The following is a 14,860-nucleotide window of genomic DNA, read 5'->3' on the forward strand; positions in this document are numbered from 1 at the left end:
TCAAACCGACCCGGCAACAGCACAGAGTACCAGCCTCTGTCTCTGCCCTATTGTGCTATGACCATATCATGAGATTTTCCCCATAAAGGCACAAACACCCTGAAACAGTAAACAGCCTTCTGTCTAGCCTTGTTAGCACATACAAGCCCATCTCGTAGAGCCTGTTAAAGAGACTACCATGTGGCTACGTAATGGATAGCGTCTGTTGACAACGGACATGGTGTTCGGAAAGACACGCTCGGTGCAGATAGCAGTTTGCTGTTATGATGAATAAAATGTGATGACGACACAGCTGGGTTTTCTTGCCGTGAAAGGTCCATTTTTCGTACCCTGCAGCTGTTGTGTGATAACTCATTGTGTTGTTTTACTGTGCTTTTGCGTGTATTCAGTTAGCATGAACGTATCAGAATAAAGCATTTCTGTTTTGAAACAATTTGGATACAAACGCCATGCGTAAAGCCATGCTGAGTCAGTCATATCGTTGCCATGGAATGAAATGACACAGCTTGAAGGACACAGACGTAGAAAGGTGCACCTTTACAGTGCAGCGTAAACAATGTGAAATGCAGGAATTAACACATTGCTGACATGGAAAAGAATCTATATGTACAGTATATACAAAAAGCATTCTCGGCTCACGCTATCCAGGACCCCCTATTAAAATTCTGAATTAAAAAAAACATTGAACAAAACTATTCACTGTCTTCGTGCTCATTGATCAGACCTTTTTGGTGAATGTCTAGTGGTTATACTCCGCACTGCAACTAGGTGTCGCTGCTGCAGTGTGAGCAATGTTATCCTCCCTTATGACGGACCATATGATGATGTTTTATACATAACACAACGGTCTGCATGTAACGTTAACTTTCTAAACACACACTTATCATAAGTGTTTAGAAAGTTATATACAGACCGTTGTTTGTGAAGTCTCCCTCCTTACATACTTCTGTTCCCAGGAACGTCCTGTCTGCATCCTGCCCGTACTTCGAGGCGCTGTTCTCGTCCCAGATGTCGGAGAGTCGGTCTGACAACATCCCCATAACCTTCACCAGTCCACAGGCCATGGAGGCCATCCTGGACTATCTGTACATAGGTAGAATCGAGGTACGGTTGCATCTATCTAAAACTCTGTTGAAGCTCTGCCCGGCTGGAATTGGCATACTAGTACTTGAAGTTCTGTGTAAAGGTGCTAAGTCTGCTTCGGTCACATTCGTGCTGCGATCTCCGACCGAAAACGTTCCTGAGTCAGTTGTGCACTTGTGTCGCACAAAATTCATCTGACTCGTCACTGGAATATGTTGTTTTAGATTCACGTCGGCAGTTGGTTCTGTCGCAGCCTGCTTGAAAATTCTACGGCATCAAAATCGTACGACGTACTGCAACCAAGGTGCTGCAACGAATGTGACTGCACTGTTATACGTCAAATATATTTATATCTAGACTTCCATTGATACAGTAGTGTGCATAGTACCCTAGACCTACAAATAGCCCAGCATAGACTCCCTTCAGAAATTCCTCTATCAAATTTTGTTTTGAATGAAATCCCAAATTGTCTGACCAAGAGATCGGTCAAGATCATTGTACATACCTGCCCATTTTGAAAATACAGTTGGAGAGACTTAATCTATCGCACATGTCATAAAATATCATAAAATAAACACAGAAACAGTCAGTCTAAAGAGGCGAGGTAAAAAAAAATCTGTGTCCCTCAGGTCGCGCCTGACAATGTTGAGGAGGTGTTGATGGCCGCCGACCAGCTCCTGCTAACTAACCTGAAAAACATCTGCTCGGAGTTCCTGCAGCAGAACCTGACCATCAAAGACTGCCTGTACATCAAGGTGCTGGCAGATCTGTACGGTCTGGAGGAACTCTTCCAGAGGGCCAGCAAGTTTATACAGGTAAAGAGTGCTCCTGAAACATTGCATGAAATGTGGCATATTTCAGTCGCAGCAGGTAGAAAACTGCATTCTATCATGAAAATACCCCACAAAGTTGATAGGAATAAGAACATTTTTGTAACAGTAGGTTGTGAAGAGAAACAGTCGTTATTCATTTCCGTTAGAACATGTGAAATAAAATGATGTGAAATACATGTATATAGATTTTGTGAAAACAGAAGGCTACCTTGCAAGCGCAAGCTAGCTCATGCCCGAAGGACTTGGTCTTGGGAAACATACCGGTGGAAGAGACATGCATATAGGAACAGTGATTGACATCAACGTACTAAGACAAATAGATTTTCATACAAAAAAACTTCGTCTAAATGAAAACAAATCACTTTACCCCATGTAGGACTATTTTGACGCAGTGATCTGTAATGACGACATGATGTTAGCCTCTTTCGAAACCATTCTGGAGCTAATCTCAGACGACAAGGCGCGGGTCCTTAAGGAGGAGTCTGTGTTCGAGACTATCGTCAGATGGACGGAGTACGACCTGACCAACAGGAAAGAGTACTTTCCCAAACTGATGGGCCAGGTATGTACAATGTTTGCGCTGAAGTCCAGTTATGAATGGCAACACAAATTGCTCAATACAAAACCCACATTCCTCATCCTAATATTGAGTACTTTCAGGAATCTTACATGCAGGTTGAATAAGTATGGAATTCGTGATAATGTTCTAATAATGCAGATCATTTCATATTGCTATTTTTTTAGAAGAATCTCATTTTTACAACAATGGAACGTATCGCCTACTTTTCACTGGAGGCTGCATGAGACCACTGAGCGACCAATCGTTCGTCGAATTTCATAGATAAAGTACGGTTTCTTTACGGTTTTAGTTTGATAAGTTGTCTTTTACACAGTACTTTTACATCTTGCACCATATTCAAATCATGAAATCGAGTGCCAGTTAAATTCGATTTTGTTTGCAGCATGTACAGCAGTTACTCAGCAATCAGTCTAGTCAAACGGAGTCCTAAGCGTACTCATTCTTGGAGGTAACATCGCTACTTCAGTGACTACACCAAGTTTTTCTGTGCTGTTCTCCTATTCTCAGGTCCGACTGGTTCAGCTGGATGAGAAGTACCTGCTGGAGACGGTACAGAACCACCCCCTGGTGAAGGACTGTAAGGAGTGTAAGGAGTATCTGTACGAACTCATGAGGTCTTACGTCATGTCAGAGGTACGTACTATCATCTTCCACTTACTTTAGAACACTTGGCACCTCACATCTTGACACATCATCATCATCTTGACACAGAGGAATTAAGATTATTATTTCTTGCTTGTTTGTTTGAAGACGAAGACGGGTGTTTCGACTGCAGAATTAACGTTTGCTCCTGCTTATCAGCGCAAATATGTTTATCTGTTCCTTTTTTTGATCGATTTGCTTTGATTGTATTTATCGTCGTTTCGTTTCCAGATCGACCCCAAAACAGAGATGTCCGGCAGTGTCCGCCTGAAACCTCGCCAAGGTCGCCTGACCAAGGTCGTATTGACGGTGGGAGGGGAGTCAGCGGAAGGCAAGGACTCCGTCAACCTTTCAGTCCCATTGCTATAACATCAGCACCATGAAAAGCGACAATATTATTTTTTCCACAAATGATGGTCGGGTTGTCAGTGAACGGTGTGGCCAAAGTCTACTAACGAAAGTTTGTCGAAAGATGCCTTTCGATCAAAACAGTCCGTATCCGCCTCGACAGACACTCATTTTGAACCGTATAGGTCCCAAAACGAAGATTTTTTAAATCTCATTTTGTGGAATATGTATAAGCGTACATTGTAGTGTGAGCCAACGATTGAATGGTACAGGCAAGTTTGTACCCCATCTACGAGATTTTAAAAAGTTTGTTGGGTGTATCCCGTGTATCATATACAATTGTCCTAAGTATTTCTGAGGTCTATGTGACTAGTTGACTAACATTAAGCACGTTTGAACCTCCAGGTTCTATGAAGACAGTGAACGGGTTTGTTATTGATGAGAACCGCTGGGTGGCGCTGCCGGACCTGCCGATGCCTGTGTTCGGCCACGCCATCGCCCTGCTGGACGGGTGTGCGTACGTCGTCGGCGGGACCTGTGCACGATCTGTCTACAAGTAAGACACTTACCACATGTTAAATCTGTCATTTTAAGCCTATAACAATATAGCTTCATCAATTTCATGTCATGAAATCAGACGGACGGGGTCAAGTTTAATTGCGCGTCCCAACAAGCACCTCGTGACAGAAGGACGGGTCGTAGAGACTGCCGTTGTCTCGATGTCCACGTGATTATCTATTAAAGACTAATAGCCCACAAATTGTTACAACAAGCGGAGGTTAGTGATTCTAAACAGCCTATTCAAAATGCAGAGTATATTGATGAATGCCCACGTTCCCGCACGTTTTTCTTAATGACATATTGATTTCGATTTTTTATCGTATACCGGATAAGCATTTTCAATAGCGAAATGTTTTTTAAGTCACCAGTTTATTAGTCTCATATTGTTGTCACCACATATCCCATATAGATACGACCCACTGAACAACTGCTGGTCCTCCGTAGCTGAGATGAACATCCCTCGCCTACTGCTGTCCGTAGCGGTCTGCGACAGACAGCTGTATGCAATAGGTGAACTTATGGTCAAATAACCAAGCCGGCACCCGGTCGGGCAGTTTGCTGGAACGAAGAATGATATAAAAGACAACGAAGCACATAAAATATGATATATACTCTAGTTTTCCGTTCTGGCAAACAGCCCGACCGGACCCATTTGGATATGTGACCTCAGTACCACTCTTCTAAAAAATATTGCTAGGGCATGTAACGTAATATGATGTTGATTACATCGACAGCAATGGTTTCCATTTTCTATGTTGATGTTGAGTTTCAGGTCGCACCCCATGGTTTGACACCCCTATCTGTGTACGTATCATAAAGGTGTGGGAACGTTTGAACATAGGCTTGTCAGGGGCATGGTTTACCACAAGGTTTGCCAGGCGTATTGGAACATAGGGTTGTCGGAACATTATGCTGTCCCCGTTTTCACAGGTGGTTGTATCTCCTCGGAGATGTTTCTGGACTCCGTGGAGGTGTATGACCCGCAGGAGGATGATTGGCAGCTGATCGCCAGCATGCAGACCCCCCGCTGTCTCACACAGTGTGTGGCCAGGGACGAGAGGCACATCTACACTGTCAGTGGATGGAGGGGCGGGACCAACATCAGTAATGCCTTAGAGAGGTGACGTTATAAAGTTTATGAAAAAATTAATATCATTAGTATTGAAGACCGAGAAGGTTGATTCTCAAACTGTCAATCAAAATTATCTGTTCAATCAACTCTCCTTAGTTCAACCAATGAGTGATTGGCAATTAGTGGTTCGACAAATGAGACAGTGGCAGCATGTCCGTCAAACATCAACAACTTTATGTTTTGTTTTGCATTTCTACGTTCTGACGTTGGTGGACGGGACCACGTGACCGGTGATCAACGATTTATTGCCAAATTTGCGCAATTCTTCCTGTAGACTATTCAGCATTTTAGTCCAGCAATCGTTCAGCAAAATTCGTCATGTCTTTCTTGTTTCACCTGGCTAACAGATATGACCTGAGAGATGACACCTGGTCACTGCTGCCTCCATATGAGGAACCATTTCCCATCATTCCCCACATCATGTTGCTAGGCAACAGCATCCACATGACCTTCCTGGGTCAGAAGGTACTTCATTTCAACACAGAGGACAACACGTGGAAAGTGTCAAAAGAGGTAGGTCAGTGGTGGGCCTATGCAATGTTCATTGGAAAGGCCCTCCTAAATCTGACAGAGTTTTCCGCTTTGCATGGCAAACTGAGAATCAGCTTTACCTGAAGAAAACATTTAACTTTTTTAAGCGATTCTCTGATTGGCTGGCAGCTTGTTAGAGGTGATGCCCACAACAGTGGAAACCTCAGCCCAATTTATTTATTGATCTTCAGACATGTGGGTAGCCCCTTCAACTTATTGGCAGTTGATTTCCAAGGGGGCCCACTACATAAATAACAAAACAAGACATGTTATATTCAGTAAGACAACCAGAGGACAACAAACAATATATACGATTTAGCAGAGCTACCACAAGATGTACTGCATGGACTGTGGGTGTGGCTCTGTGTACGAGAATGAGTCACATTATAAAGATACCAACATATACTATTCTCTTTTTTCTTTTTTTTATTCAGCCTTTTCCTGTCAATTTCTTTATGCAATTGCATGTGCTATAGTCTCAAAGAACATCTTTCCCATATTAGCTCTTTGATATTCCCCGTCTGTGGGTGTTGTGTTTGCATACTTTCAAGAAACACATAGTTCGACATATCATGCTAGAGATGTATGGATACATCACATTGACTTCTATTGTAAAATTGTAAAAGGAGAATGACCTTAAAGCTTCCAACTGAGATATGAACAGTAGAAGCCAAACCAGACTTCCAATTCTGCAAGTATCCTATCACATCACTTCTGCCTACAACTTGCCATGCTGCACTATTCATGTAACTGTAGGTGTCCACAAACACACAGTGACAACAATACATCCATTTTCATTGAGGTATAAATGAATGCCCGTTCCCAGCTTGTCCCTGCCATACCACGTGAACCCGGTAGGAGGTACCCTGCTGCATGTATGGACAGCGGGGACCTGTTTGTGTGCGGAGGGAGAACACGTGATAAGTTACTGGATACGGGATTCCTGTATGTTGGCGCCGTGAAGGAATGGTACTCCATCGCAAAAATGGATAAACCAACCACAGGTCAGACATCGCCTTTGTTAACAGAATTAGGTTAGATTTGCTTCATCTGAGTAAATGGCAAGCCAATTCATTGTTTGCTCTAATGCAAGGTACAAACAACATAACAAATAATCATCAAATCCTCCACAATGAAAGTCAAATTTCCTTGGTTCAAATAGACATTGTACATACCACAGCAGATGAAAAGTTTTATTGAGAACTTTTTGGTTGTCCAACATATGAAGATACCTAAATATAACATGTACTATGTGGGTGACTATAAACAAATAAGGTTGTTATCAGTAATGATTAAAGCTACAGCCTGCAGTAAAAAACATGTTCTTACATATGCGGATACATGGTTCCAATCCTCCCTCCATCTCCATAGGCGCAGTGTGTACAGTCACCCCCGTCCCGTACGAGTTTGTGAAGGCGTCAGACACACCCAAACCTACAGAGAAGGCTTCTCAGACAGACACAGCACAGGGAAAAGGAGAAGAGAGGGAAGAAGAGACACCAGAGGGGGCTGGAGAACATGAGGAAGAGGCGGGGGCCGTGGGAGGGGGGCCTCAACAATGAACTGTGCTGTGTATTTTCTACTATCAACATACCGTTACATAGACTATTTATGGAGAATTCAAACTGTTCACCAACAAAGACAGAATTGGCCATTGACTCTATGAAATTTTTGGTTGAAGTCCTCAGTGCTCTTCAGCTATCTTATCAGTGAATATGAATAAATACAAGTATGAGGGTTAAAGGTTTTTCTGAGTTGATATCGCTTCTGTCCCAAGTGTCAAAAATTCTGGTGAGTCTAGTTTTTTGCATTACTGTTAAGTCTGCATATTGTAATTTACCAACTTAGATGAACCTTCATGCTAAAATACAGAGATTAATCCAAGCTCCTTGAGATGGACAAGCTTTCATGACAATGAATATTTCATCAATGTTAAGATTTAGTTATGTTTTTATCTTGCTGACTACTTAATAATGTGTATATAGCTTTACATTAATCTCTCTCTCTATATATATCTATATATATAAGATGTAAACAAATGAATAATATTTATATAACATGGAGTTGAAAACGAGATGAAGACGTGCAGGTGAGAAGTTAGGTACATGTATATGATACGAAGCAGTCATACTATGGGACAAGAAATGATGCTGTGTTTGCAAATATTTGATGGTGAGGACTTTGCTATGTGCTGCTTGTAAGTTGACTGAAAGTACAGATGTGTTAAGCCAAATGGAAAGATTGGGATTGAAAGAGAAGTCTACAATCATCTTTATGATACTACATGGTGAGATCCTTCTGGTAGGATTACCAAAAATGTCTTTATTCTGATAGATTTCTTGTACAAATTATTCTTCATTAGAATAACAATAAAAGGTCTGTATTCCTTGGTCATTTATCAGTAGTCTATGGTGTTGAATTCAGAGACTTTGTGGTATGTAAGTATTCCTTTAACCAATGGTAGAACAGTAATTAGCAGTTCGGCCAATAATAATGTCAGACCGGCTGCTTGTCCAACATATATAAGCATTTTAATGTTCTATTTTGCATTTCTACAGTGTGACTAAGGGGGGGCAGGGCTATGGCATGCCATCGGTCTACACTTCACATCCAGACATTAGTATATATGAGTACACTTGCAATATATACAATTCTTGTTAAAAGTAACACTTTAGATTCCTGTCAATTAATTATTTTTGGCACAACTGACAGGATGTTTGTGTCAATACAACTTTAAAAAGTCAGTAAGATTTTTTTTGGCACAATTGAAAGACTGTTCCTCATGATTTTGTCAACCTTAACCCTGAGGATAATCCTGTAATGCAAAAATATGACTTATTTACTATCCTGAGCAAGAACTTGGACAAAGAATTCACAAGAATAATAAAAATTGTATGTTTCTGGCCATGCTGCAATCTTTGCTTGTCAATCAATCACACTATCTACCTTTGATTCTCACGTCATTTCCATGAATGGCCTTATCCTGCATATACAAACCATTTTCACACTGTACTAAGTAATGCGCTCATTACTTTGCAGTGATTCTGAAAGAATGCTCCTGATTGTTTCTAGTGTCTTTGCGGATGCCTCGTGTGATTGGTTGTCACTCTCAGATAACGGTCCCACACATTCCTGCAGGGCTTTGTTCAGGCGATCTGCAATGGCGGCAGGAGGAGACCGTAACAGACCGCCGTACGGGGGGCCGTGTTCCCTGTGGCCTACAAATATCTTCTTGCAGATGGCCTGGATGAAGAGAGGATTTAGATTTTAGAAAAGTTTCGCAAAAAAGAAATGCCTCAGGGGCAAGCCTATTGGTATACTATTGTTACAAATACATGTAATTTTTGGCTGCTGCCCCAGTAGCTGCAATACTAAACTAATTCAACAGGAGTCTCTGCTGAGCAGGAAGAACGAGTGCTTGAAGAGAGCTTCATGGTTTGTATAATAGGGCATGAAATAAACACCACACATGGTCCCAAAGTTGTTTGCAGATGTAAAAAGAATCCTGTTTCCAAGCAAGTTGGTTTAGGGCATATAATTGGGCAGAGTCAACTGAAAAAAAAAGACATACATGTATATGCTAGGCTAACCATAGGCTACCCATCTGCTTGGAGATGAGGACATTTAAAGGTAATATACTGCTAGTCTATTCATGCTTAGTGTTCATTTTTCAATAACATACATCTGAAATTAGTAATTGAATCTACAATTGAAGATCACGTGACTGACTGCACTATGAACTGACCTGTAAATTGTTGTTTGACCTGTATTTTGAACATCTCCTATGTCTTAGGTCACACGAAGACTCGCAATGGACAAACTCACAGTCCTCATTTTTTGTGCAGCTCTTTTGTCCCAGAATTGCCTGCATTTTGGTCTCAAAAAATGCTGTATCTACATCTATCGCTTGTATGGTGAAGTCCGCTGATACGCCGTAGTTTTCATGCTTGACATCGCACAGATGAAGTGGTTCAGTATACAAAGTATTCAAATCTTCCAAGAATGTTAGGAAGCCAAGTGCAACATTTGCACGCTTGTTCCAGTCTGGTGTTGAAGTAAGTTCTACCGGTAGGCCTGTTTTGAAGAAAACCAACGGTGGGCTGAGTGTGTCACCAGGTGGGGTATACTCCATGACATACATATGTCCACAAGAGCCATAAATCTTTGGAAAATGCTTGTTTCCTTGAAAGTATTGCATCATGAGGTATTCATCCTGCTGTAACAGTGCCCACAGGCTCTCCATAGCTGCTGTACTCATTGTCTCATGATCTTCCCATGGCATTTGCCACATTTTTTTTACAATTTCCGTTCTGGTGATATCTGGCGTATCCACAACAAAAATTGTTCGTAGCTGATTTTGAACCAGCATTAGAAAAGTTGCCATGTCTGGCAGTGAGGTGACCATTTTACCTTCATCCTTCATGTATTCTGGCATCAGTGATTTGTAGTCCTGTAGATGACTGTATCTGGATTTGAGTATGACTTTGTGTGCGTTCCACTCGGCAAGCATGACCCTTTTCCTGTCTTTCTTGTTGTTGAGACATTCCCTATAGATGATTGAATGTGTGGTGCACAAATCTGGGCATAGGTTCCCTGTAACCTTGTTGCTGGTGTACTCTTCACACTGTCGATATGAAAAAAAATAGTTCCTTCTGAAAATGGCCTTTTAGTTTTAATTACTTTTAATTGCCTTTTCTGCTTCTTTCTCACTAATTTAATTTGTTACAATACTATGCTCTCATACTTTGATGTTGTCTTCCTGAGTGTGATGCTTGTGCCAAAGATTGTTCAACAGTATAATTACAGTTTTGACAAGAAATAGAAGATCTCGTACCTCTGTGAAATATTTCTTCAATGTCATAATTACCCAAAGCATCACAGATGTTACTAGTAATGATGAAGAGAACATTGGCCTGAAAATACAAATCCATCAAAAGGATGCAAAAGTTATTGGTGCCAACACACACATACGTACGACCAAGCACAGCACCATTTCAAAGGTGAACCGTTATTCTCAAAGGTAAAATCCTTGAAAGATCACCCTGCAAAGGTATTTATCAATCTATGATTGATAAAGTCAAGCCAACTCTCTACAGAATACTGTAAGGCACACATAGCGAGCTTTATAGAAGGAAATGTACTTAAAGGTAAACTTTCTGGGCTGGACTCATCCTAAAAGTTTTAAGTTTAGAATAGATTAATATGAATCATATTGTAAACATTGTATTTAAGATAGCCGAACACAGTATTTATCTGCGAACCCCGGGCCCATGACGCGGGTACATAAAGTCAGATACATTTGTTGAAGGAGAGGTAAAAACCTTATTTGCGGGGCATCCAGATGTAACCTGTACTGCGTGGTTTGGATTGCGAAAGTTTTTACTTCATGTAAAAATGCGCCCCATTACGCAACTGCCCTTCTACTGTGGGCCGGCTGCAGTTATGTGACCTTCAATGTGGGCATGAGAGGGCTATGCGCCGACAGGATTTTGTTGTTTTTCAATATTTTGTGGCTTGTACCCTGAACTCGAACATATCCGTTTTTGGTAATTCTGAAGTGCACCCTACTATATTTTTTTCTGCGTCGAAGTAAGTCACCTTGAGGCCCTTAACTATAGAATCCCCATGGGCTGAAAACTGTGTTCTGCTACCTTAAGTTTAACAGTGTTTGAGCAGCGGTGCCCCCCTCCCCCTTGCAAAGTCAAAGAACGTTATCAAGTATACATCAAAGAGTAAATAACACAACTGCATATGTCTATGGCACCATACCAGTTTAAGTAGTGTAGTTCTCGCCTCCTGATCTGAACAGCTTTGCGATTTAAACTTCCTGGCCACATACAGAACTGCGACTAAGAGAAGCGAAACCAAAAGTCCTGCGAACAAAAACTTGCGTCGCTTCCGGGGTTGCCATCGCGCCATGATTTCAGGCCACGGTGCTGGTTTGGGGGCACCAAAATCATCAACAACATTTCTGGCTGACGACCGGTACACGAAAAACTTTACACGTCTCTTTTACATCGTGGAATAGAGGAAAAGATGCACTAGCAGTTGCCGCCCAAACTTCAAACTCTGATCAGCCTAGAACTCTGAACTCGGTACGTCATTCTTGTGGGCCGGACCATTTGGCCGTATAGGGGAGTTGATATAACGGTAACGTTTAATATTTTTACCTGTCAAGTTTTAATTATGTTTAAGTAATGACAAACCGTTATGACAACATATAACGTTACACCTCGGGGCTGGTCATTAACCCTTAACGTTAATTGTTGTACTCCCAAACGTATCTTACTGGGAATATTACAACAAACAATCGTATGTTGGAAGCCCTTGTTTATAGCGGTGCCCTGTCGGCCAACGCAAGTCTACGAAAGCTTCACCTTCCGCACTGGAACCGAGTGCTGAAAACAATGGTCGAATCGGCCTCAGCACTCGGCGCCCAGTGCTGAAGAATGTTCAGCACTCGTTTTCCAGTGCTGATCGGCCTTTCTCCAGTGCTGAAGCTCCCTCAGCACTCGTTTTCCAGTGCTGAAAAGACGTCAGCACTCGTTTTCCAGTGCTGAAAAGACGTTTTCCAGTGCTGAATGTTCGTCAGCACTCGGCTCCAGTGCTGAACTCGCGGCCCAGGCGGCGACGGGTCAGGTCAAAGGTCACTCAGCACTGGTTACCCAGTGCTGAAACCGCCGTCAGCACTGGAACCGAGTGCTGATATACAAAAGCTTCGCCTTCCGCACTCGATTTTCCAGTGTTTAGGGGCACTTCAGCACTGGAACACCAGTGGTGAGAAATCTTCAGCACAGGAAAACGAGTGCTGACATCTTTTCAGCACTGGAACGTTCTTGAAACCAGTGCCGAAGTCTTTCGAGCACTGGTGTGCTGGAGTGTCCTAGTGCTGAGAGCGGTACTTGACGTAATTATTACTGATTAAAAATAAAGTTAAACTTTTGGTTGTGCTATTCAATTTAATGTGTAACTTGGTGTATGTATAGAGTATAGATACAAAGTACTGAAAGCGGTACAATATACGATACTAATAAAGATGATTTTTCAAGTTTATGCAGTTTTAGCTGGTGTGTTACGCCAAACGGCGGTTATACCGGCTATATAACGTAAGATAGATACAGATGCAAAAAAGCCTGAATTTGTGTTGTTTTGTGTAATTGAAATGTATAAGGAATGGATATCATTAGAACGGGATTGCAAACAACTTCATTACTATTACCGCCCACGTAAAGAAAGCATCACGACGATCGCGAGTATTTTCCATTATCCCCGAAGGTAATCGACAAATGAACACTGTTATAGAGTTATAGAGGTGTTATAGAGCAGAATGTAACGATAGGTGACGTTTATAATCCAGCAATCTTCCGTTTTAGTCGAGCAAGGACGTTATATAACGTCCTTGAGTCGAGCAAAGGACGTGTCGTAACTCCAAATTTATAATACTGTATACTAGTATGTCAGAGTCTAGTCTCCCGCTCTCTCAGCACTCGGTTTCCAGTGCTGAAGCCGGCGTTTCCAGTGCTGAGAGCGTCAGCACTCAGTTTCCAGTGCTGACGAACATTCAGCACTCGGTTTCCAGTGCTGAAGCCGGCGTCTCCAGTGCTGAGAGCGCGTCAGCACTGGTTTTCCAGTGCTGACGAACATTCAGCACTCGGTTTCCAGTGCTGAAGCCATCTTCAGCACTGGTTTCCAGTGCTGAAAAAGGAGGGTGAAGCTTTCGTAGTTTTGCTCGGCCAACCCTAACACTCAGGGTTGACTATCGCGGCAAAGCCTAACGATATCACTTTGGGCTGTGCCCCGATAGTCAACCCTGAGTGTGAGGTGTCTCGGCCAGGCCAGTGCGTGCTCATTTCCGAGCTTTGCGGAGTGATACATCAAAGCGAATGTTTGCCAACCAAATGCGGTCCAATCGTCGTTGTACAAGGTGACATTGATGTATTACTCCGAGTGGACACTAAAAGAGATCCGAGACAAAAAAAATAAACAGCTGCATGGACGCATGTTTTTAGGGGCCCAAAATGGCATTTTTGCAAAGGCGCGGACCTGCGGAAAGTTTTCGGGGTCCAAAAATGAAATTTCCCCAGACCGGCCGACATGGCCCGTTTTGGGCCCAAAATGGCATTTTAGCAAAGGCGCGGACCTGCGGAAAGTTTTTGGGGTCCAAAAATGAAATTTCCCCACATCGCCCCGAATGGCCCGTTTCGGGCCCAAAATGGCATTTTTGCAAAGGCGCGGACCTGTCGAACATTTTTGGGGTCCAAAAATGAAATTTCCCCAGACCGGCCGACATGGCCCGTTTTGGGCCCAAAATGGCATTTTTGCAAAGGCGCGGACCTGTCGAACATTTTTGGGGTCCAAAAATGAAATTTTCCCAGATCGACCGACATGGCCCGTTTCGGGCCCAAAATGGCATTTTTGCAAAGGCGCGGACCTGCGGAAAGTTTTCGGGGTCCAAAAATGAAATTTCCCCAGACCGGCCGACATGGCCCGTTTTGGGCCCAAAATGGCATTTTAGCAAAGGCGCGGACCTGCGGAAAGTTTTTGGGGTCCAAAAATGAAATTTCCCCACATCGCCCCGAATGGCCCGTTTCGGGCCCAAAATGGCATTTTTGCAAAGTGCGCGGACCTGTCGAACATTTTTGGGGTCCAAAAATGAAATTTCCCCAGACCGGCCGACATGGCCCGTTTTGGGCCCAAAATGGCATTTTTGCAAAGGCGCGGACCTGTCGAACATTTTTGGGGTCCAAAAATGAAATTTTCCCAGATTGACCGACATGGCCCGTTTCGGGCCCAAAATGACATTTTTGCAAAGGCGCGGACCTGCGGAAAGTTTTTCGGGTCCAAAAATGAAATTTCCCCACATCGCCCCGAATGGCCCGTTTCGGGCCCAAAATGGCATTTTTGCAAAGGCGCGGACCTGCGGAAAGTTTTTGGGGTCCAAAAATGAAATTTCCCCACATCGCCCCGAATGGCCCGTTTCGGGCCCAAAATGGCATTTTTGCAAAGGCGCGGACCTGTCGAACATTTTTGGGGTCCAAAAATGAAATTTTCCCAGATCGACCGACATGGCCCGTTTCGGGCCCAAAATGGCATCTTTGCAAAGGCGCGGACCTGCGGAAAGTTTTTGGGGTCCAAAAATGAAATTTCCCC

General features: G+C 42.9%; 2 protein-coding genes across 3 annotated transcripts in view; one reads left to right on the plus strand and one right to left on the minus strand.

The window, feature by feature from the left end:
* The window catches only part of LOC118417225 (kelch-like protein 3), a 9,157-nt gene extending 542 nt beyond the window's left edge, over nucleotides 1-8,615 (plus strand). Inside the window, exons 2-12 of the mRNA XM_035822688.1 lie at nucleotides 957-1,104; nucleotides 1,713-1,898; nucleotides 2,293-2,478; nucleotides 3,004-3,129; nucleotides 3,370-3,469; nucleotides 3,892-4,042; nucleotides 4,457-4,557; nucleotides 4,978-5,167; nucleotides 5,527-5,692; nucleotides 6,537-6,714; nucleotides 7,082-8,615. Coding sequence (XP_035678581.1) covers nucleotides 957-1,104; nucleotides 1,713-1,898; nucleotides 2,293-2,478; nucleotides 3,004-3,129; nucleotides 3,370-3,469; nucleotides 3,892-4,042; nucleotides 4,457-4,557; nucleotides 4,978-5,167; nucleotides 5,527-5,692; nucleotides 6,537-6,714; nucleotides 7,082-7,272 — 1,723 coding nt within the window. The 3' untranslated portion in view covers nucleotides 7,273-8,615. The remainder of the gene's footprint in view (nucleotides 1-956; nucleotides 1,105-1,712; nucleotides 1,899-2,292; nucleotides 2,479-3,003; nucleotides 3,130-3,369; nucleotides 3,470-3,891; nucleotides 4,043-4,456; nucleotides 4,558-4,977; nucleotides 5,168-5,526; nucleotides 5,693-6,536; nucleotides 6,715-7,081) is intronic.
* Nucleotides 7,991-12,060, minus strand: LOC118417226 (divergent protein kinase domain 1C-like). 2 transcript variants are annotated; one of them, XM_035822690.1, is made up of 4 exons: nucleotides 11,480-12,060; nucleotides 10,545-10,623; nucleotides 9,456-10,334; nucleotides 7,991-8,953 (listed from the first exon to the last, which is right to left on the minus strand). In XM_035822690.1, the coding sequence occupies exons 1-4, from the start codon at nucleotides 11,545-11,547 to the stop codon at nucleotides 8,723-8,725; spliced, it is 1,257 nt and encodes a 418-aa protein (XP_035678583.1). In that variant the 5' UTR covers nucleotides 11,548-12,060; the 3' UTR covers nucleotides 7,991-8,722. The 2 variants fall into 2 exon arrangements, with proteins under 2 accessions (XP_035678583.1, XP_035678582.1); XM_035822689.1 differs by lacking the exon at nucleotides 10,545-10,623.
* Nucleotides 12,061-14,860: the final 2,800 nt, after the last annotated feature.

Source organism: Branchiostoma floridae, chromosome 6 (genome assembly GCF_000003815.2).
Source record: "Branchiostoma floridae strain S238N-H82 chromosome 6, Bfl_VNyyK, whole genome shotgun sequence".
Classification (NCBI taxonomy): Eukaryota; Metazoa; Chordata; class Leptocardii; order Amphioxiformes; family Branchiostomatidae; genus Branchiostoma; species Branchiostoma floridae.